This window comes from Crassostrea angulata, chromosome 4 (assembly GCF_025612915.1).
Source record: "Crassostrea angulata isolate pt1a10 chromosome 4, ASM2561291v2, whole genome shotgun sequence".
NCBI classification, from domain to species: Eukaryota; Metazoa; Mollusca; class Bivalvia; order Ostreida; family Ostreidae; genus Magallana; species Magallana angulata.
The window spans coordinates 1,599,490-1,623,568 of record NC_069114.1 but is presented as its reverse complement, the minus strand read 5'-3'; the positions used below and the strand labels follow the sequence as shown (position 1 = coordinate 1,623,568).

The window sequence follows — 24,079 nt, the reverse complement described above, 5'->3', positions numbered from 1 at the left end:
ATTTAAACTTTAACAATCTTGAAAAATTATCAAATAGTATATGAGAAATGAAATCTTGTAAACTTTTTTAAAGTACTATGTAATGTATAAGAGAGAGACCTGCCCCCCCCCCCCCCCATTCACATATATGCGGTAGGCAATTTTGACTGTGGATGTTGATGCTAGTCCTGCCGCATATTTGCTTAATGTTCCAATTGTTCTTCATATATATGTATATTTATTACTAAAATGATTTAATTGAACATGTATGTTCTACAGATATATGTTCAATATTGATACGAACACCATATCAATGACTGAATGTCACCTCCCCGATTAGTACTCTTATTTTACATTACTATTAAAATATATACTTGTACATGTATGTATATATACATATACAATATATTAATTCATATTTATGTCTTTTTACGCTTAAAACAACAACAATAAATACTGAAGAAAATGGATATTTTGTACATTATTCATAGATTTATGAATTATTTATGCCGCTGAAAAGCATCACTGATCCCAGGTGATGTATATCTAGAGAGCCTCTGCGGAGGTATTATCTCGCATCCAAATGTATTGTGTTTAATAAATATGAACAACTTTTAAAAAGTTACATTCTTAAACATATTTAAGTATTATACACATATATTTACGTATCATATAGTGCCCTTTATTGACTGTTCTTTTCAAATTAGCTGGGTCATGAAAATCTCATTCTTATGTTTGTATCTCTGCAAGTGTCATGTTGTAAATTTTGAATTTACTGGGTGGGTGTGAATACAAAATTTACAACATGACACAAGTATAAACAAAGGTAATAAATTTGTTAATGCAGGTGTGCAAGAACATGTCTACCAACAATATGTCTTACAATCATCAATGGTAAATGTTCAGATATTTATTTAATATTCAAGTACTCCCTGTATTATATACACACAATATCAATAATATTCTGTAAACTAGCAACACTTCTGACCATAGATTATTTTATAACACAACTTCTTGACTTTGTATGTCTGTTATCCAGTTCATCAAAATAACGTTTAAATTAAATTAATAATGTAGATGTTTGTGATAGGAAGGTGAAACATTTACTCCAACGCTGTTGTATGATCTTCTACTTTATATTTCTATTCAAAAATGCAAATAACCAAAAAAATTACTATTACTTAATTCATGTTATTTATTTGAGACCAAAGCAATTTAGAAACTATTAAAGCAAAATTATTTCATTGTCATCCTGTACGAAAATTAGGTTGCTAACATATTAGAGATTCCAGGAAGCAGAATTGTTTATGCCTAGAAAATTTTGCGATTTGATTATATTAAGTTCTATCCGAAGTTATCCTAAAGGTACAAATACAACACTAAAAGATATCGGCTTTAAAGATATATAGCTACTACAGCAGTTATCATGAAATAGTACATGTAAGCGAATCATCATTTGGTAAACTGTTGTTTACTGGATGGATGTGAATACAAAATTCAGGTAAAAACAATTTTAACAAAATGAGTGGGTACAAATAGAAAAAACACAATATGACATTTGTACATTTTATATATACACCCACCCTGAAAATTTACAATGAAAAATATTAAAGTTTCAATTAACTGGGTCAATGTAGAACCGGAATCAAACAATAAGACGTATTGTTATTTTCTTTAATTATTTATATTTGTACACTTATCCAGCGAATTTAAAAAAAAGTAGTTTTACTGAATTAAATAGTTTAACGTGTTACCATGTATTAAAAACATTTTTCTTTATATATGGATATCACACAAAGCAACAATCATACGCAAAAGTTTATTGTGAATAAAATAGTTATGACACATTAATTTGTAAAAACTGATAATTTTTAATTAAATGAACTCAGTTATAAAATATTGATTCGTTTATATTTGCTTCTTTGCTGCTGAATTTTGAGCTGATTGTCATGATCGAAATTCCATAATGCGGGTCAATTTTCAACAGATCATGGTCTTTGGTCTCAATATTCGACATGGAAAAATGACTCACGTGTCAATTTTCAATCTGGGTCAAAATTCTTTGCTACAAGGTGCACACAGCATATGGAGAATCTGTTTTATTAAGGGTGGTCAACGTTCGTGGGTAGCCAAATTTTCCTGGCTTTTGGGACGTAGTTTCGTCAGTAGCAAGTTATATTTCATAAATTAATATTGCACAACTGCTTGTATATACGTTTGTTAGAATGTAAATTCGTGGGCAAGTCTTACCCACGAAAGCCACTAACATTGGTCCCCCACGAATAATGATGATTCCACCGTAGTAAAATACATATCTATAGACCTACCGATACAAAAAGAATTGTTCAAAGAGAAACATTTATGATAAAGTTTTAAATTGTTAGTTTGTACTCAGCATATGTCTTTCCATCAGAAAGAACAAGATGCTCGGAATGTTCATTGAAGAACAGAAACGAGTCGGTCGAGCAGTCTGGAATAAATAAACGCACATTACTGCCATCGCTTATAATTTGGTACACTGCTTTATAAATTTTCTTCAAACAGTTGTCAGAGTTACATCTGGAACATTTAGTATTAGTTGAAGACTTATTACATGAACGAGGATTACATCCACAGTTAGGACAATATAAACTATATACACTTGGGTTTAGAATGTTATTTCCACAAGTCCTACAGTCGTTTTTTCCCAAGTGGCTGCATTTCGAATAGGTTGAAGCAAAATACACATTATTCAAAGGGTCAAATGTCAAACATCTAATGGTTCCTGCATTTGGAATCTGACATTGAAACAGTTTCTGACCAGACAAGGAAAAACAAACAACCTTGTGTCCACTCACTGCAGCAAACCTGTCTTGTTTTAAACATAGGGAATGTAGAGACCCAGTTTTTAAATTCGGAATCATTGCTGTTTGTACTTCAAAAAAGGGCGAAAGATTAAAAACTGTTATCTTCTTATTTGATGCAATAATAATCCTATTTTGCTCTTCGTCTATGTAAAAAACATCAAAGTCTTCTTTGACCTTCATCTCAGCCACACATGCTAAGTTGATGGCATTTTCTTCCCTAGTCACAATATTCAGTTTATAAACAGAGGACAGACAACCAACATAAAAAACGTTTTTGGTAGAGCCAGCAAAAAAACTAGGCTTTCCATTCAGTTTGATAGGGAAATCACAGGAAAGCTCTGTTCCGTCATGATTAAATATTTTAAGAGACGGTGGAGATGAACATGCTGTAACAACCGTTTGGCTATCAACAAAAATACCTTGGTGAGCTGATCCATAAATAAAAAATTCGGATGTTTTCTCCGCTTTAAGTGACAGTGCATCCATCCCTTTTTTGAATAATGTCGAGATTTCTTTCTTCTGTTCTACGTGTTCAAGGACTCTAAATGATGGAAGGTGCGTTGATAACTTCCAAATGGTACCTGATGGTCTTACTACCTCTGTGACATCGTTTATCTTGTTTTTCTCACAAACTTGTTTCAGTATGGTCGTGTGGTCATGTTCGTAATGAATCTCTTCATCATCTGAGTGAGTAGCTTTGAATTGTTCGAACTGTTCTTCTACTTCAGCAATTATATTTACAACAGCTAAAAACTTCTGCTTTGCAGACCCTTTTTGTTGAACAGCTGAAAGAAGTGTCTCTCCGTTTTTGACAGTCGTTAGGTATCTTTTCAAATCCAAGACACTTTGCTTTTGTTTTTCTTCCTTTTCTTCGTGTGATCTTAGGAACGTTTTTTCAAACTGCTGCTGACATTCATCAAGTCTTGATTTGAGGTTTTCAATTTCAGTAGAAACACTTGCTATAATTGTTTCCTTTGCCGTATTACTTTCTTTGATTAACAGTTCTTTGTATTCTATAGTTTCTTTCGTTATTTTAGCTATTTCAGAAAGAATGTGGATATTCCAATCTACATTTGACCCCGGTAGTTTTTTAGCGATATGATCTAATGCTTCAACACACTTACAATGCCTATGCTGAGTCGCGAAGCAGATGCTGCAGCACATCTTACCATGATCAAGACAAAATACTTCCAGGCATTTACCAGCATGTGAACTACATGGTTCATCCACCACTAAAAATCGCAGTTTGTCATCTTGATCTTGTAATGCAGTCATTGGTGAAATTTTGTGCTTTTGTAGGCTTACAAATTTTTTGTGTAGTTCTTTACAAAGTGCACATATTGATTCCTGGCAGTCGTGACACCAACTCTCCGCCTTAACCTGTTTCTTATCACGTATGCATGCGGCACACATGTTGTCATTAGGTTTTTCTCCCATTAATATGTTCAACGAGTTAAGGAGAGAATTAGCGGGGAAGTTTTTGGCCCACTTTTCGATGGGAATCCCTTGTTCTGGACACCCCGTCACACGCCTACATACCGGACATTTAAACTGAAACTTGTCTTTTTTTTTCCCAATCGAAGCTCTTGTTATATAAACGTTCAGGCATTCTTCACAAAAAGTGTGAGAACAAGGTAGACATTTTGGCTTCACGATTTGTTCCAAACATATCGTACAATTGAAATTTATACCTTGATTTGATGTCTTACTTTCCGCCGCCATCACGGATGCTTTTTTTTCGGAAACGTTGCATTATGGTACTTTCGTTTTAGCATTACGTTAAAGACTGATCGGTGGATCTAGAGTTTCAAAAGGGCGCGTCGATATGTATGTTTATCCTGAAGTTTTCTTTTCTTATGATATTTCAAAAGTTTTTTGATGTTGCTCCCTTATTATTTCTAAATGCAACACTTGAAAGCGGTTGTTTTATTTGTAATTAGTTGCCATATGGAGAAATAAGTCCGATTTTTTCTCATTAATATTCATTAACCACACTACGTAAATCCTGACGTCACAATGCATATAGTTCAAAGGGCGCCAAAATGCAAACGCGAGGACGTAATATTGACTTTAAAAAGTTGTCGGAGGGTCAAACAGAAGAGGAGAATAAAAGGAAACTTAGGAAAGCATCCAAGTGTTATGTGTATGAAAACAAATTTAATGTAGAGAGGCTCATATGTAAACGAAAAGATGGATTGGTAAGTAAGAATTTATTATCATATTTATTGAATTCAATATGGGGAATATGTTTAAGCACCAATGGGTACAGTAATGGCGACGTGCTGCAGTTCGCTCAAATATTATGATATATTGGTGTGATGTAACAGAATAACTAATTTTTAGTATAATTTATTTAAGATTAGCAACATTTTTTGTGAAATGACTTAATAGAAAGTCAGAGCAGTGATTATTACGTTGTGTTTATCTTGTATACAAATATGAGAGGCCCACGACAGGGTGCTCAATTAATAGTGTTATTATTGGAATGAAAAAAATATCATAAAACAAAATTTTGTTTAGTGTCAAAGTAAGTAAAAGTATCCAAATTATTTATTTTTTTATTTATTTATTTATCTATTTGTTTATCTATTAATCATGAATATAAATTCATTTTTCCATATTTTTTCTAGATTCAGAAATACCTAGTAAAGTGGGAGTCGTATTCGGAGTACGAATGTACCTGGGAGCCTTGGTTCCATTTGCCCAAAATAGGCGGCCTTGATGATTGCCAGTGATTCGACACTTATACGTAGCATAGACTTTAATTTTTTATCCATATAGAGAAATGGTGTTCATTTTACTTCTTTGTTAAGCGGCCATATTGTTATCATAATGGCACTTTTCAGTTCAATAGAATATAGGCAGACGAAAATGGGGGGGGGGGGGGAAATCACTAATCTTTAAAAATGAGTATTTAGGAAATATTTTCCCCTCTTTGATTTTGTTATTTACTATACCCGGGATCTGTATGAGCTTCATTAGATGAATATTTATTTGATGGTTCCTTTTGAATCTGAAAAATTGAAGCGGGGCGTTGGGGGAATTTTTTTTTTAAGTGAAAAAAATAAATTTCAGGAAAACAACTTTTCCTCATTCGTTTCGATTCTTTTCTCATCAAACATCAGAAGGATCGTATTATATACTTTCAGTTACATGTACTTGTATGAATAAGCAGGGTTTACATAACACATTTTGATCAACGCATGAAATTCAGAGATACTTAAATGGTTACCATTTACCAAATACTAAATTACAAAGTGTTCGGAGCATTTATGAAAACATGTTAATGGGATACGGTAAAATAAACATCAGGGTATGAGTATGACTAGATTTCAGTTATTTCTATTTTTTTTATTTTCAGAGAGTACATGGATTTAAAATGTTTTAGTTGCTACCGGTAGTTTTGCAAACTTTTTTTTTCTCCTATTCTTACAAAAAAAAAAGGATTTCGCTAATAGTTTATTATTTTTTAATACAATGTTAAAGGGGCATGGTCACGATTTTGGTCAAATTCTATTTTTTTGTTTTTATTATTTACAATGCTTTAGAAATGCATTTCTAATGATCAAATAAAATTTGAGAGTGATCCGTAGAGTTATAAGCAAGATATAGGGCTCACTATTCTTTGTCATGTAAACAAGGCTCGTGCCCTGTTTTTGTTTACATAGGTTCAATATACGGTAAAATAATCTTTTTCCAGCTTATTTGTCTATCTTTTTATTCATTTTAAGCATAGATAAACAGTTCCTAACGTTTAAACGATTCATTTTATGTCTTAAACTAGAATTTTCACTTCATCGTTCAAAATGTAAACAAACGCTTTGTTTACATAGCAAAGAATTTCAAGCTCTGTAACTCGCTTATAACTCAACAAATTACTCTCAAATTTCGATTGCCTATTAAAAATGCCTTACTGAAGCATTGTAAATATTGAAATCAGAAAAATAATTTTTGACCAAAATCGTGACCATGTCCCTTTAAACTAAATATAAATACATAAACAAGGACACCGATTCTGAATACTTATTTATCAATATCAAAATATTGTTTACTACTTTGACTTTGACATGTAAATTCCAATATGTAGAGTAGCGGAAGTGCATTCATGCGGAAAACCTATTTCAAAACATTTTAACAAAACTTTCCCCGCGCTTGCAATGATCATACGGTGCCTTAACCTTAGCCCCTTTATGGTTTATGAGTTATTACCTTTCATCATATGTTGACAGTTGAAAAAAATCATAACTGTTGTAACGTTGTATTACAAAGTATATGGAAAATTACATTACAACCAGAATTAAATTACATGCATTTCGTATAAATGTCTGAAAGCTGAAAACAAAATGAAATGACCGCAACCAACTAGAGTTGTAATATGATACTGCTACATGAGGTATCTTAATACAAAAAAAGTTAAGTCGTGAATTGGCAAGAATTTTTACATTTACATTGTTTCCAACATTTTGAAGTAAAAAATTATTTTCTATCACAATGTATGTTTAATCATTAATTATTCCCAAGTATCTAAGTTCGAGTTTGAGCGGTATGTCCGTGAAATGTGTCCTCCGCCGTTAATTATTTTAGAATTCAGTTGAAATATGCACAAACAATTCAAATCAAATCAAAAGTTACAACTTTTTTCTTTAAATTTAATCATCGTAAGAAATATTAAATAATTTTTCAGTATGCATGATTGTGCATTTTGCTATAAAATATCGCATTCATTGTTTATGTATTATTATCGCAAATTACTTCTTTTTTCATCTAAATATTCAAATCACATTTAAAGTTAATTTAGAAAAAAACAATTTCAATCAATTTCATTCATCATAGTTTAAGTATTTGAAACAATAATGATGATCCCAAAATATTGTATTTTAGTAATCAATTACATGAAAAACACATATACATAAAACACATCGACATTTTTGTTCCATTTTTCCCCTATCAATATTGAGATCTTGATCTTATATTTTGCACGCTGTTCATTCATGCTGTGCATTAATTGCATTCTGTTAACCCTCGGAATATAAGATTAGTATTCAGTGTATGTAATAATAGTGAAATGAATTTCTTTTCGGTACGGAACATGTTACGAACATATCATGTTACAAATAGTAGTCATAGAAAATACAAGGTACGATTTCACCAAAAAATGTAAAAATTTAAATACATCCCCAGCTCACGAGAACGTGTATATCAGTAACCCAGAAATAAATGATGGGGAAAACTCTTTCCTAGAATGGATTATATTGAATAATCATTGAAACACCAAGCATCATTTGAATTAAAGATTACAATTACCTACAACAACAGTATAAATTCACAGTAAGCCTCATCCTTAAGAAAACCCTATAAAAGGTACACTTTTATATTACTAACTGCAGATTGGTTTTTCAAAATGTACATAACTATCTATTTGCAGTATTTTGCATACCTAATACTGTTAATTCCTAATTAAACTCAAGGAATTTATATCCGCGTAAAATCGCCAGAAGCACCCCTCGCGGATTTTAAAACCTCGCAATTATTTTCTGAGAGTTAATAACTATAGGAAATATTTCACACAGAGACTTTCTCTGTTTGTGAATATGATTAAGTTGGGGAATAGCTTGGTAGGATGCCACTCGGCTTTCTACTGGTTGCTAATGGAAAAGAGAAACAATTCCGTAAAATTAAAACAAGTTCTTTATTCTTTAAACGTCGGATGGAAAGTGAATTAAAACAAAAACATATTTCGAAACACCCTGTAGTAAAACACCGCAATGCGAGAAAGCGAGATCGTTTTTACGCTTATAATCTAAGGATCGATAATTCCGCATAAGTATGAAAATGCATAACGCTTATAAAATGCAAGAAAACTAGAAAACAAAATATAAACTGTTGTCATTAAATAATTAAAGAGGAAATAACTTACAAATATTACTTAGCTGACGAATTTCTACCGATTCTTAAATTCACCTTCTCGCACTGAAGAGTTCACTACAGGTTTACAATAATTACGCGGCGAATTCAAACTTTATAAAAACAGCATTTAACAGCATAGAAATTCAATAATAAAAATCACACATTTAAACGAAATGAAGCAAAATTATGTATCATGGCATAATAAACAATGACGCGAAATATCTTTTATAGAAATGAAAACTAAAATTCTGGAATGACAAATTCATAGTTCCGCTGAATAATAAGAAATATATAGCTAATCAATGTTCTTAAGTATTTTAAACAAAACAAACTAAAATTTATCAAAATTAGCAATAGAAAAATATAATAAAATACTGTAATGAAAACCTAAATTACTGAAAATAGATAACATTTCATTCAAGCTTACCTAATGGAAAAGAGAAACAATTCCGTAAAATTAAAACAAGTTCTTTATTCTTTAAACGTCGGATGGAAAGTGAATTAAGTAAATTCACCAACCATCCGGCTTAATTTGGAATTGCTCTCATTGACCAATCAGGATACTTGATTTAAATGCTAGCGGGCTAATTTCACAGAATTTCTTCTATGAGCTGACACTGATTACTAAAGGCCAAAAAGGTGATAAAGTCAATTAGATGAATTTCGATGTACGTATGTTAACAAAGAGAAGATTAAGTAAAGCCGAAATGAGTAAATAAGTTTTCTGACGTAATGAAAATAGAATAATCTTCGCGAGTCGCTAAAGTGTCGCTCTGATAACACAAAGAATTTATCTTCAAAGGTTTGCCTGAACGAGGAATTTGTCAGTTTATTTAACAAATTAACTTATTGTCCGACAATCTGTCGTAACTAAATAATTTCCAGAAAAGTGTCAAATTGTTTAGATGCCATGGTTATACAATTAAAAAGTAAAACGCTACCAATAAATTTCCTCGATTAAGAAATAAAGTTTAACTTTTAACAGTGAGAAAAAAAACAAAGCATTTAAAATAAGTAAAATTTAAATGATTTTGAAATAAAAATTGTAACTCTAAAATGCTAAAAATAGAAAAATTAACTTGTGCTGAGTTAACACTCAGAAATTATAACCTTGTTATAGATAGTTTTAAATTCTCTGAATTTTAAAACTTTAATGTAACAAATATTGATAAATGTTACGCGTTTGTGATTTTATATTCTCGTGATTTGATATAATACAACGAGATCGCAGAATTAGGTACTCGTGTAATATAAGGAATTTACAGTACATGTTAAGATATAATGTATACAAGCATCTACAAAAATATACATGTGTACATGTTCAATATAATGCTTTGTTATATTCAGTAGTATATTCTCACTATATAACTCTATATAGACAAATAGTCAATAATTGTAATATTAGCTCGTCCGAAAAATATTGACCGGTCAATATTTTTTTGATATTGACCGGTTAGGAATAATATCTAGAGAACATTCCCTCTATTTCAAATAATCGCCTCTGATTAGTTGATTCGTAAACGATGACGTAAATAACTCTTCGCGACTCCAAAACAAGGTGACGTCATAATAGACAGTCAGTCAAGGCAAGTAAACAACGGACGCGCAATGCGACGGTTTGCTATCATAACGGATGTCGAGTACGCGAGACATCCGAGTAGTTCCGAGTGCCATCATGGGTGTTTGTCGAGAAGGCAATGCATTGTGGTAGTTTCGTTTTGATATTTTGCTGAAGTAGGATTGGCGGATCCAAATTTTTAAATGGACATGACAGTTCTTTTCCATACCCGCGAAGCGGATTATAAAAAAGCGTAAATTGCTTCAACCCAGGTTATACGAGTATAACTTTGGTAGATATTGAGTTCATTCCTTATAATTTAATTTTCTGGAATTTGCTGTACAAATCGAGTCCGTTTTACTTTTAAAAATGATATAAATCTGTTCAAAATTCAAATGTAACGTCAAGTGAATTAGTACGTTGGTGCATTGTGACGTGTCTTGTGACGTGCAAACCAGGTTATACAAATATAACTAAATTTTTCTATCCAATCAAATGCCGCGTTACAACCAGAATTAAATTATACTTGAGTGACCATCGTTTTAAAAAAAACAAATATAAGTATTTAAAAGCAAATTTACATTAATATTTTGTATTTAAAAATAGCCTATATCAATGAAAGCAATTAAAAATCACCGAAGAACACTCACAAACTCTCGCATTCATATTATCTTAAAAAGATCAAATCTAAACTTTTGCATGTAACATTCTTGTCTAAAGCTGAAACCCGTCTAAACGAGATGGAATAAGATATTGCTTTTTTAACTCAGTATGTACTAACAATAACTATAGGATTTGATATGCACTCAAATGTTTCGTCTGGTGGCATATTTCTGAGTCTACTAGTATGTTTAAATATTTTGAAATTATTTATCGATGCTTATTTATTAAGTCAGTGCCGAAAAAAAAAACAACATTAACGTCAAAGTTTTCTGTAATCTTAAACTCGGCCATGCATGGCTAGTCAATGACACCTTTTCTTTTATATGCAATCTTTAGTTTATAAATTGAAGTCAGGCAACTAACGTAAAAAACGTCTCTGGTAGGACCAGAATATAGACAAGGCTTCACGTTTAATTTAATTGGATATTCAAATGATTCCATTGCTCCGTTGGCTTTAGCAGCTTTTAGATATGGTGAAAATGCGCAGGCTACTATTAATATTTCAGTATTAACAAAAATGGCCTGTTGTGGTGTTCCCGACACCAAAAACTCGGACTTTTTCTCTATATTCAGTAAATTTGGATCAGTCAAATTTGTAATAATGTTGAGGGTTGTTTCTGTTCGTGGATTTCAAAAGATGGCAAATGTAAAGATAAATTCCACATGATCATTGAAGGACTCGGTACCAAGGTGACGTCTAGTATCTTTAAATGGTTACACACTTGCCAAAGTATGGTTGTGTGGTCATGTTCGTATTGAATTTGTTCGTCTTTTAAGTAGTTTTGTTGAAAATAATTGAACTTTTCTTCTACGTCAGCGATAGTCTTCAAGGCAGCTAAAAACGCTTGCTTTTCTGAACCTTGTTGTTGAACAGCAGAAAGTAAAGCCTGTCCATTTTGTACGGTCACAAGGTACTGTTTTAAATTTAGGACACATTGCTTTAGTTTATCTTTGTTTTTTTCATTTTCAGTTTTCTTAAACTGTTGTTGACATTCATCAAGTTTTGACTTAAGCTTTTCAATTTCAGTGGAAACATTGGTTAAAATCGCTTCTTTTCTTGCATCTGTTTCTCTGATTGTCTGTTCTTTATGTTTTATCATCTCTTTAACTACTTTTGCTTCTTTATATAGAACCTCAATATCCCCTTCCAAGTTATATTTTTGAATTCTTTTAACGACATTTTCATATGCTTCTACATGCTCACAGCACCCGTGCTCGTTTGCAAAACAAATGCTGCAGCACATCTTCCTGTGATCCAGACAAAATACCTCCACCACTTTACCTGCATGAATACTACAGGGTTCTTTTCTATCTTGGCATCGAAGATTCCTAGTTTGGTTTTTCAGTGCTAATGCTGTTATTTTGTGTTTTTGAAGGGTAACCACTATTTTATGAAGACCTTTACATGTTTCACAAATCATCTTCTGACACTCGTGACACCAGCTCTCCGCCTTCACTTGTTTGTCGTCACGTAAACATATCGCACACAAGTTATCTTGAGGTTGTTTCTCCATAGATGTGGTCAGAGAACTAGGAAAGGTATTGGCGGAGATATGTTTGGCCCATTCTTCCATGGGGATCCCCTGCTCTGGACACCCTGTCAAACGTCTACATACCGGACATTTAAACTTAAAGTTGTCTTCTTTTTTCCCAATAGCTGCTCTTGATATAAATGTTTGCAGGCATTCTTCACAAAACGTGTGTGCACAGGGCAGCCATCTTGGTTTAACTATCGGCTCCAGACATATCGTACAACTAAAGTTAACGTTTCCGCCCCCTTCTTTCTTTTCGGTCGCCATCATGGGTGGTTTATCATTAAGGACGTTTGTACATAACTTCAATTTCACTCGATCCTCATTACTTTATTTTCATATCAATTTTTTTCAAACTCCCCAAAAAGCAAAAAGTGGGGGGACCAACTCCATGATAATTCAATTTTTGATATGTATATTTTAAAAAATTTGTTGCTGCGAGAAAAAGGTTGGGGCAGCCCCCCCCCCCCCCCCCCCCCCCCCCTCCTGATGCTACGTGCCTGCCAAAAACAATTACAAACATGCTAACCGATGAAAAGATGTGTCAGTTTCATATGCATGTATGCACACAAATGTATATAACTAATGTGGTCTAAATTTTCTGGTTAGAAGGGGGGGGGGGGGGGGGGGGCAAATTCCGTTCGCCCATTCACCTCATGGATCCACCGCTCGACTATAGTAGAAGCCAAAGAACGACAACTCCACACAAACCACGTGGAAACAGTGGCTGTCAACGACTCAGCATTGCTAAGGTGGAGAATGCGACTGTGACAGGTCTTACAGGCGTATGTTGGGAGTAGAGGTATGAACTACCACAGATAATTAATTGATCTCATGGTTTGTTTTTTTCTTCATACAGAAACGGTGCTTAGGATTTTGAATTCAGAATAAACAATCAATTAATTTTACTGAGGAAATTCGAAATAAGTTGTTTGTGTTGTCTGGATATTCCTTTTTAACGAAAACTTCTACGTTGTTAAGCATTCACTACTACAGTATACTTGATCACTCACTCAATCCTCTCTGCGCCGTCAGGTGCTTGAGGCGTCTACAAGGGATTTCCACCTGGCTCGGTCTGCAGCTACTCTAGGTGCTGTGTCCATGGACAGGCCTCTGCTTTTAATGTCTTTCAGTGCAGTTCTTCTCAGGTCTCCTTTGGCCGACCTCTATTCCTTTTTCCCTGGGGTGTCCATCTTAGGGCGACCCGGGGTAGTGAGTTGGGGGGCATACGCAGGACGTGACCAAGCCATCGCCAGCGTCTTGCTTGGATGATCTCTGATATTGTAGTCATCCCAGTTTTTCATCTCGTTTACCGCTTGGGCAAGTTTTCCGGTTTGGTATAGTGTCCGGACATTCCAGCATCCAACTCGGATGTAGTGTTTCGGTGTCAGGAAATCTGCTATCAGGTCTTTAACCGTCATAGTTCCATTTGTATGGCCTGCTTCACTCCGTTCACCAGTTGAAATATAGTTCCTTGTAGTCGCGTCCGTAGCAGTCGTGGGTTTTACAAGGGAGGGTCGCTGGCCCTACGCTCAACCCTCCTCCTTTCTCATCTGGGCTTGGGACCGGCAATGGCAGAGTTCATATACTTAATAACCATGTGTAAATAACTTGTCTTTCGCATATTTCCTTTTAATTGTTTGTTAAACAATTATAATAATTAGTCTGTCAGCTGTTTACTAGTATAGTAGTGTACAACAGTGTATAACAGCTGTCATGTATAACGTTAAATTAAAAGTGTTGGTTTTTGCTGTGACATTGTCCAAGACCATCTACTTGGTGATAATTGCCTTAACTATGTTCAACAGACACAACTAATGGAGACCGGTAACATGGTTGAAGTGTTTGAAAGTATTTTCTTTACTATTGTCTGTCACAAGATATTTATGCCACACATTTTCTTTAATTGTTCAATATTTATAGATACCTCAGTTATCAAACTATGTTCCTTCAATGGTGTGAAAAAATTCCAAAAACTCTCTTTGAAATGCCCCCTCTACATGTAGCGTGTTAGGTTTCAATAGACGACTTTTAAATGTGATGTCTACATGGATTTTGTATTGGAACAGACCAGGATGATAACGTTTAAAAATTGTGCGAGGTATTCCGAGTGACTTCCGAATGGAGAAAAGATTTCAACATTCCCCATTATGAATCTCTGTAAAAAATTTGTTTTTGTTCCAGTGAAATTTTCTGAGTCAAAAACAGAAATTTAAAATTTACCTTGAATATTTTCCCTGTTATCTATTTCAATTGCACTATTTTCAGAGGAATTTGTATTTTCATTAAAAATCATCCAAATAAATGTGCTGCATTGATATCTTCACAGACAATAAGAGAGAGGCTACCTTATGATTTCTGATAAGTAGATTCACTGTATGTATACAGAGTTATTTTCACATTGTGTAATTCTTGCCCTTCTACACTTACAAGATAGACATAGGTGTGTTAAAAGAGAAATAGATCATGTGACAATGAAATTTACATTGTCTTTAAATTTGCCCGCTGACAACAATGGCAAAAATTTATAAATCAGGGGAATATTTCCCTATCTATACAGTATTTTGTTAACATGTGTATAATTATATTTTAATTTATACTGTCACCACAGATTGGACATTTTAGATAAAGATACCCTTATAAGAAAAATAACAATACATGTACAACCTAACAAATCTAATCTGGAAGTGTTAATTAAAAATATTTTGTTGATGACTAAGACATACATTTTTATACCCGCATTACCCGGAACATTTAAAAAAGTTGCTAATGTGAAAAGGATTAAACTTGCATTTTTTTAAATCCTATTCAAATTGGTGCTGCAGCCCAATTCTAATTAAGTTACGATCAACACAACTTTCAGTGTCTTGTATTCATCAAATTCATAATGTTTAATTGTCATCATAGAGCAATTTATTAGCTCTGAACTGTCAAAAATAAAACATTGTCTACAAAACTCATTGAACGATAGTTTTGTATTCGAGGGAATTTTAAAGTTTTATTTGCTGTCTTATTATCATCAGTGCATGGATTTTTGTCCCTTCCATTGTGGAATATTCCAATGAATGGCCCAGTGTTTCTCTGCTTTGTGTAATTTTGATCAGTGAGATTTGTCTGGTATAATGGGGGAGGTGAACTGTAAACATAAAGGGATTTAAAAACCGGCATAATGTATTCCAGGTTTAAAAATAGAACCCTGACAGGTTCCAGTGGCATTATTACGCAAAACAAACACGGGTCGCCAATCGACCGTGCCCATAGAGTGGCTTGACCAGCCCTCCATTCAAGCCCAATCTAAAGCAAGTTCTAGCTCTTTTGTCAAAGCGGAATTCAATTTGCATTTGTAAATCATTATCGGGAATTTTTTTTTTCTTCAATGAATTACTGCAGTGCATAAAAACTACTGACAGGGGTAGCTGGGATATATTGTCGACAACGGAGACAGTGCATTTCTTTTGTCATGGAGAAATCTTGACACACGGGAATTGTCCTGTTGTATAGCAGAGAGGCTCCGGGTAAACGAAAAATAGGACAGGGTGTATTTAGTAGAACAGAAAAAAGCCTGCATAATGAATACAGGATAGCTAAGCAGAGATAGATGGCTGTTGGTGTTCTGAATCTGTTGGTGCTGGAGTAACTGGGGGTAGGTACATGTTATTGTAGCAGTAATAAGGAGCTGGGGTATGTGTTATACTACCCAGAGGTAGCATGGATCCCATTGATTTATTGTTAGTGGGAGCATGTCTGGTTAATCCTATCAATGATCAGTCGGAGTGCATTGTGATAACGGAATTACCTGGGACAGGTTCATTTTGATCAATTATTTGTCTGTTGTCGCTGTGTTTGTGTTTATGTACTGTAAATAATGCTGGTACCTCATTCAAGGCCGTTTTTACTACATGTTACTTTAATTGTATATGTTTATAGTAATTTATATGTCCCGTTTGACCCAAAATATTTTTTTTTGTTCTTTCAGAACAATTAATTGGTTTCATAAGAATGTAATTTACAATTAACTTTTAGCATGTTTAGATATACTTTACTGCCAGATAAATCATTTATGTATCTTTATATCAATAGCCAGGTATTTTTAGAGCTGGGATTGGGATAAAATTCTACATATTAAATTTAGTCCAGTACAGTAAATACTAATTGCTACTATATATATGGTTATTTTTCACCCTATGTAATTTTCGCCTTTTTACACTTGTAAACAGTTTTGCCCCTTTTTGAATTTGCCCAGACACAGTTGTTTTAAGGGAGATGATTGGAGACATGAATAATCGTCTAGTCTTAAATTCACCCGATGACATTGAGGGCGAAAATAAAAAGGGGGCAAATATTTCCCTGTATACAGTATGGTCTTGATATGTTGCCCCATACATTGAAGTATGTTCCTGTATATACTGTTAATAACACATTCTTTTAGGATATATCATTTCAAAGAATAAAATATGATAAAATTTGATATCAAATCAATGTTCTAGCACCGTGTTCTAGCAAGTTTTTTGAATGAACTTAGTTGAAGAATGATGAGTCATGCACTGTCAATTGAACTCCTCTTCAAAGAGATTTAGGTGCGATGTACTGCTAGGCTTGCTCGTAACTAAACAGATAGATATGCTAATTTTAAAATTGCATGTAAAAATAATCTAAAATCCCATCTGATATGACGTATCAAGTTTGATAAATGATTTAGTTCTGAAAAGTTTCTTAAACTCTTGATTTTTTTACTATGAAACTTGGCTAGGACATGAAATTCTGTATAGGAGATAGAAATATTTTCACCTGGCACAGAATACATAGGTGTGTTACAGGTGTGTAAGGTGATTGATGTACCTGTGTGACGGGAAATCAATGACAGACGTGTGGACGTGTGTCTGTAATGTTACATCACGTTACACTCTTTATAAACCATCATGAATTCTGATTGCACACAACTTCTAGTTGGAATGTTAATTTGATGTGCTGTACGTAAATGATTTAGTTATCAGTAACAGTGTAGATATATGCATCCTTTAGATCTTTAGATCTATTAGTCTCTTATATTCAGAGCTTGTATTATTGACCTTAGAGATTCCATCTTGGAATGTTGATTATGGAGAAATGTATTTAACATACATTGTATATACATGTACTAATGAAATGTTTGGAAATATTCGTCATGTGTTTTAGTGAAATTACCTGTAATTGTTGATATGTGTTGCCCCAGTGCACCTGTGTACCTGTACAATGTACCTGTATACATGTAGCATCTATACTAATACTCCTAGGAATAGTACCCTAATACTCTTATGAAAACATTAACAGTTGATCTTTACATCATTTACCCTTCTGTAGAAGATCAAAAAAGTAAATAATATAGTAAGGGTTAATTTAGTTTAAGAGTCATCCTTTGGATGAATGTCAGATTTTAAATTCAATTTACTGGCATTGAATTTTTCATTAACAGATTAAAATTTACAAAAAAAAATGGTTTTGTCATTACATTTCTTATAAATTTTCAGGATGAGTAAGGGAAACCATGAACAGACTGAGACAAAATGGCCACACCAGCAGCAAGCTAAATGGGTACCACAAGAGTGATGTCCCCTACAGGAAGGAGTGGGACAGTTGTCTGCCCCTGCCTAGTCTCTTTTTCACTCCAGCAGCAGGGGTAGTCTTCGTCTTTGCCGTGGCATGTTTCATGAACAGTTACCAGGGAGATTTTGTGTTTGACGACAGTGAAGCCATTTTGTCCAATAATGATCTCAAGCCAGAAACGCCTCTGTCCGATTTGTTTGTCCATGATTTCTGGGGGAGCAAGCTGGACTCCAAGACGAGTCATAAATCCTACCGTCCCCTCACCGTGTTAACGTTCAGGTGGGGGTCTGATTATGATAATACATAAAGTGAAACTTAGTTACAGCTTTAAATGAATTTCTAAGTTCGAGAAAAGGACTTTTATCAAGTTTGTAAGATACTAATACAAATTAAAAAAAGTTTGTAAGATGCTTGAAAGATATATATAAACTAACTTATGTTCAATTATATCAATTTTTGGGGTAATTGAAAATCTTTATCAAAATGACAAAGATGATAGAACATTGCTGATATCTTCACAACAAATTATAAGTCATCTTGATTTTAATGTATTTGATTCTAGGATGTGTTGCTACAAAGTAAAGTCTTTTTTTTAGATGGAACTACTTTCTATCAGGCGGACCCTATCCCATGTCATTCCATATTGTAAATATCATTCTGCACGGCCTGGTCAGTGTTCTCATGCTTGCTGTGTTTTCATTGGTCCTGGCTGGTTACCATAATGACAGAGAAGGCCGGCCATTGTTTGGTGCTCCCAAAGCCTCTTTAGCATGTGCCATCCTGTTTGCCATTCATCCCATCCACACAGAGTCTGTAAGTGATTCTATAGACTTTTGTAGATCCAAATAAAGTCTGTCTTCAAAATAGATACTAAATAAATCTGAATATAAACTACATGTATTTAGATTCTGTTGTTTATTGATAGTGATTTATTTATAGAATGAAATATCATGAAAAAAAACACCTTAATATATAATAGATGTGTACAGAATAATGTGATTTAAAGAGTGATTTTGATTGGTTGACAGGTAGCAGGAATTGTGGGAAGGGCTGATCTCCTCTGTGCCTTACTCTTCATATTATCATTCCTGTGCTATGTCAGATCTTGTTGTCAAGGTAAGTAAACGTAAATTAAAAAAATGTAGGAGAATGACAATATTCCAAGATACATGTAACCAGGTATATAATTTGTATATTAAATTATAGCGCTAGCGTGTTTGATTGGTATACGTGTTGAGAGTGAGTGGTTATGTATGAGAGTTTAATATCTGTAACGTGGACAATGACAAGACTGGACAATAGGGTCACATGACTAACTCTGCATGCACCCTTCCCCGCCAAAATCGTATACCGGACTGGCACTCTCCGCCTAGCCCTTGAACGGGTCAGAACTATAGCTGTATAGCAATATATTGTTTGTCCCGGTAAGATTTAATGTAATATATTAAAGTCATTCTAAATTATAATATTACTGTTTCATTTCGTTGTTTAATGTGTATGTTTGTCTGTGTCTAATTGTCTTGTCATTTGTGTCTATTCTGTGTTATTTGTTTAATTACAAAATTTCAGGTTTATTATGTATTAATAAATATATAACAACGACCCAAGCTTGGCTTATTTCGACCACTGGCTACATACACATAAGAGTTATTTTTGTAATTTGAAGACAGAAGTGTTGCCCAAAATATCCAACAAGGCATATGTTGTCTGATTAACTATCATATTTATATTGTTGTATATTCATACAATGTCCCACTTATATGTCAGCCTTCAGTTTTTCTTTATCATGTTGTAGATACTGTGTCCCGCACGCATGCCACTCTCCACCGTCCGGAGACATTCTCCTTGGCCTGGTTCTGTCTGAGTGTGGTGTTCTGTGGACTGTCCGTCCTGTGTAAGGAGCAGGGAATCACTGTCATAGTAAGGAGAGAGAGAAAGAGAGAGAGAGAGAGAGAGAGAGACTGGTTCTGTCTGAGTGTGGTGTTCTGTGGACTGTCTGTCCTGTGTCAGGAGCAGGGAATCATTTTCACAGTAAGAGAGAGAGAGAGAGAGAGAGAGAGAGAGAGAGAGAGAGAGAGAGAGAGAGAGAGAGAGACTGGTTTTGTCTGAGTGTGGTGTTCTGTGGACTGTCCGTCCTGTGTAAGGAGCAGGGAATCACTGTCATAGTAAGGAGAGAGAGAGAGAGAGAGAGAGAGAGAGAGAGAGAGAGAGAGAGAGAGAGACTGGTTCTGTCTGAGTGTGGTGTTCTGTGGACTGTCTGTCCTGTGTCAGGAGCAGGGAATCATTTTCACAGTAAGAGAGAGAGAGAGAGAGAGAGAGAGAGAGAGAGAGAGAGAGAGAGAGACTGGTTTTGTCTGAGTGTGGTGTTCTGTGGACTGTCCATCCTGTGTAAGGAGCAGGGAATCACTGTCATAGTAAGGAGAGAGAGAGAGAGAGACTGGTTCTGTCTGAGTGTGGTGTTCTGTGGACTGTCTGTCCTGTGTCAGGAGCAGGGAATCACTGTCATAGTAAGGAGAGAGAGAGAGAGAGACTTGTTCTGTCTGAGTGTGGTGTTCTGTGGACTGTCTGTCCTGTGTCAGGAGCAGGGAATCACTGTCATAGTAAGGAGAGAGAGAGAGAGAGAGAGAGAGAGAGAGAGAGAGAGAGAGAGAGAGAGAGAGAGACTGGTTCTGTCTGAGTGTGGTGTTCTGTGGACTGTCCATCCTGTGTCAGGAGCAGGGAATCACTGTCATAGTAAGGAGAGAGAGAGAGAGAGAGAGACAGAGACAGAGAGAGAGAGAGACTGGTTCTGTCTGAGTGTGGTGTTCTGTGGACTGTCTGTCCTGTGTCAGGAGCAGGGAATCATTTTCACAGTAAGGAGAGAGAGAGAGAGAGAGAGAGAGAGAGAGAGAGAGACTGGTTCTGTCTGAGTGTGGTGTTCTGTGGACTGTCCATCCTGTGTAAGGAGCAGGGAATCACTGTCATAGTAAGGAGAGAGAGAGAGAGAGAGAGAGACTGGTTCTGTCTGAGTGTGGTGTTCTGTGGACTGTCCGTCCTGTGTCAGGAGCAGGGAATCACTGTCATAGTAAGGAGAGAGAGAGAGCATGGATAGTTATAAAGAGAACCAGACAGAAGGGGACTTGTTCAGTTTTTTGATAGTTGTGAACTACATGAAATTTTAACAAGAACTCAGTGCTTGCAATATTATATTCTCAATATTTAATACAAATCTGTGGAATAGAGTACTTTCTTAAGATAAAAGATCTACGGTTTACACTCAAATTGAGTTTTTCTCTTCATTTTATACTTTGGCATGACACTGTCAGATAAATAACTTCCTAAGACTTGTGTACTTGTCTGCAGGGTATCTGTAGTGCCTACGACATCATTGTCATCTGTCAGGTCGACGTATTGAGATTGTTGAGATTAAAGAAATCGACAGAGAACCAAAACCAGGAGGCCTCCCCTAGTGTAACAAAACAGGTGTGTATAATTAAATACATTAATTTTATAAACCTTGAAGTGAGCAGAGAATAAGGTATGAATTATTTATACATACAGGTGTGTGGGCATTCTACAGCTGAAGGTCTCATTTGTATTTGAGAAATAAACTTACTAGCAGTTTCCAAGTGATGTGATAAGATTTAGGTTCATCGATATGCTTAACTAATAAAGTTTATAATTTAATTAAACTTTTTACTGTTATGTGCATACAATAAAATCATTAAAATATTCTTTACCCAAATCTCTTTAGAATGAATTTTAGTATATATTTATACGCGGGTATGATAAGGCAACTCTCAGCGATCAAATTCCTCTGATCAATATGACGTCACAATAAGCAGCATGATGTCATATTTTACTCAGAAACTTGTCGATTTTAACTTCATCTCTGGTTTAAATTATAAAAACTACTGGCATAAAATATCACAAGAAACTCCTCTAACTGAATATATCTTCGATTTCTCTCTATTACGTATAATTATCATTGATGACATCACAAGTATGTTTAATAGAGAAGATCATGTTGGGAGACAAATTATCGGAATGCAGTGTAAACAATGCCGAAATAAGACTTATTCAATACAGATACATAAGATTTAGATGAGTGTCAGTTAGGATATTATCAGGATAATACAGGCATGGATATTTTGTTTATTCAGCGGGTTTTTTATAAGGTAAGCAGATCGACATTTATATGGCTTGACCAGCCTTTCCTCTGTCAGTGTGCACAAAAAAAAGGCGAAAGTGTAACACTACCGCGGATATAATGAAAGATGACTTTGGTAAATATCAACAGTATAAGACTTAAACTACTTGAAAAGTACTGCTAGAATCCTGTGCTTGTTGTTTTAAACGAAAAATACGTAGTATTTTCAATGAAATTATAGAAGTTGAGAGGGTTTCCGATAAATATTTACAATATTTATTTTATGCGATTAACAATAGGATTCTAGCAGTAATACTAATAAACATGAACTAATTGCCAATCGAATTATTGTAGCAAACATACAAATGAACTTCGGGGTAGTGTTACACTTTTTGATTTTTTGTTAAGGTAAAAAAGTGATATATTTTTAACTGTCACGTGATACCATGGTACGATAGCTTCAAAGATCGAGTCGATTCTGAAGTAGAAAATAAAATCTTGGTGCACACATTCACTTGGTATTAATATTCAGCACTGTATTCATAAAAATAAACAGTTTTTTAAAAATTGATCATAATTTTGACGGTCATTAAACTCGGAGTTGCCTTAACCTACCCGCGTACTTTTTAACCGACCTATTTCCAGACTTTCGAATGTACAAGAACCTCTCATGAAAAGCTATTTCAAAAAATATTTGAAAGTAGATAGGACAATTGTAAAAACACGTTTTGTAATAAAGTAATGACGTAGCAGACATAATATATTGTTTTCAGAATACGTCAGGCGACTGGTTTAAAAGTCTGTGTGTCCGTCACCTGTTCCTAGCGATAACCGGTGCTGCCATCCTGGTCACCAGGTGGCGTGTGATGGGGTCAGCGCCTCCTGTGTTCCAAGTTTTCGATAACCCACATTCATTTGTAAATGGTACATTACTAAGGGTGAGTGAATATTTAAACCCACTCATTTTGAATGTAGTAGGTTATAGTTTCATCTTCAGTGTCAAGTTTTGTATAAAAGATCTTTGAACACACTTATCAAGTAAGGATAGCCGAAATAAAATGCATCTTGTCTATATGTAAACTGTTTATTTCAATTATAAATAAGACCCTGTTGACTTTTCAGACATTAAACTACAATTATCTGTATGCATTGAACTGCTGGATCTTGGTTAACCCGTGGTGGCTGTGTTTTGATTGGTCGATGGGAAGCGTGCCCACCATAGACTCGCTGTCTGACCCCCGGGTGTTGGCAGTCATTGTCCTGTGGGTGGTGCTGGCCTTCTGCCTGTACTCCGCCTGTGTGGGGCCGATCGGTCAGCAACAGAGGTAGGTAGACCGGTCACCAGTCAATGACTCTCTGGAGTGTGCTGAGTAACTGTGGATCCCGAGCATTTCTGTTTCATTAATGGTCACAATTATTATCTTTAGAATGTCAGTGCTTACCTCAAGTATCTTTCATTGTATATTTTACTATTGATTTTAAGAATGTTTCTTCTAATAAATCATGGATGATCTTTGAAATATCATTACTTTTGATATACATTGTGTATGTGCATAAAAATATTAATACAAAGTTAGAATTTCTTGCTCGTTTAAAAGTATGTTATTGTTCAATTATAACTGCATTAATTGTTATGGCCATCACAGACTGAAATTATGATCTTACTATCAATCAATGATTTAATTACATTTGTAGGCAGCTGACCATGGCGCTAGCACTTCTGATCGTACCCTTCCTCCCGGCCTCCAATCTCTTTTTCCGTGTGGGTTTCGTTATCGCGGAGCGTGTTCTTTATCTCTCTACAGCAGGGTTCTGTATTTTGGTCGTCATGGGAATCTGCAAACTTCAACAGAAATTTACCAGCATGGCAAGTATTTTTTAA

General features: G+C 34.7%; 2 protein-coding genes and 1 pseudogene across 3 annotated transcripts in view; 1 reads left to right on the top strand and 2 right to left on the bottom strand.

Moving 5' to 3' along the window:
- Positions 1-3,323: 3,323 nt before the first annotated feature.
- Positions 3,324-4,555, bottom strand: LOC128179319 (E3 ubiquitin-protein ligase TRIM56-like; annotated as a pseudogene).
- Positions 4,556-11,228: 6,673 nt separating this feature from the next.
- LOC128179316 (transcription intermediary factor 1-beta-like) lies at positions 11,229-12,775 on the bottom strand. Its single transcript, XM_052846715.1, has one exon. The coding sequence runs from the start codon at positions 12,753-12,755 to the stop codon at positions 11,541-11,543; it is 1,215 nt and encodes a 404-aa protein (XP_052702675.1). The 5' UTR covers positions 12,756-12,775; the 3' UTR covers positions 11,229-11,540.
- A 397-nt stretch (positions 12,776-13,172) lies between these two features.
- The window catches only part of LOC128179305 (protein O-mannosyl-transferase TMTC4-like), a 19,059-nt gene continuing 8,152 nt past the window's right edge, over positions 13,173-24,079 (top strand). The window contains exons 1-9 of one of the 2 annotated variants that reach the window (XM_052846705.1): positions 13,173-13,287; positions 17,993-18,347; positions 18,665-18,881; positions 19,097-19,184; positions 19,864-19,988; positions 21,411-21,530; positions 22,971-23,135; positions 23,320-23,522; positions 23,893-24,064. In XM_052846705.1, the coding sequence (XP_052702665.1) occupies positions 18,010-18,347; positions 18,665-18,881; positions 19,097-19,184; positions 19,864-19,988; positions 21,411-21,530; positions 22,971-23,135; positions 23,320-23,522; positions 23,893-24,064 (1,428 nt within the window). In that variant the 5' untranslated portion in view covers positions 13,173-13,287; positions 17,993-18,009. Of the gene's footprint in view, positions 13,288-15,510; positions 16,129-17,992; positions 18,348-18,664; positions 18,882-19,096; positions 19,185-19,863; positions 19,989-21,410; positions 21,531-22,970; positions 23,136-23,319; positions 23,523-23,892; positions 24,065-24,079 lie in introns of those variants that run through there. The other variant, XM_052846704.1, reaches the window with a different exon arrangement.

Bases quoted from the DNA above. Each gene is read 5' to 3' on its own strand.
- LOC128179316 (XM_052846715.1), bottom strand. From the start codon at position 12,755: ATGATGGCGACCGAAAAGAAAGAAGGGGGCGGAAACGTTAACTTTAGT.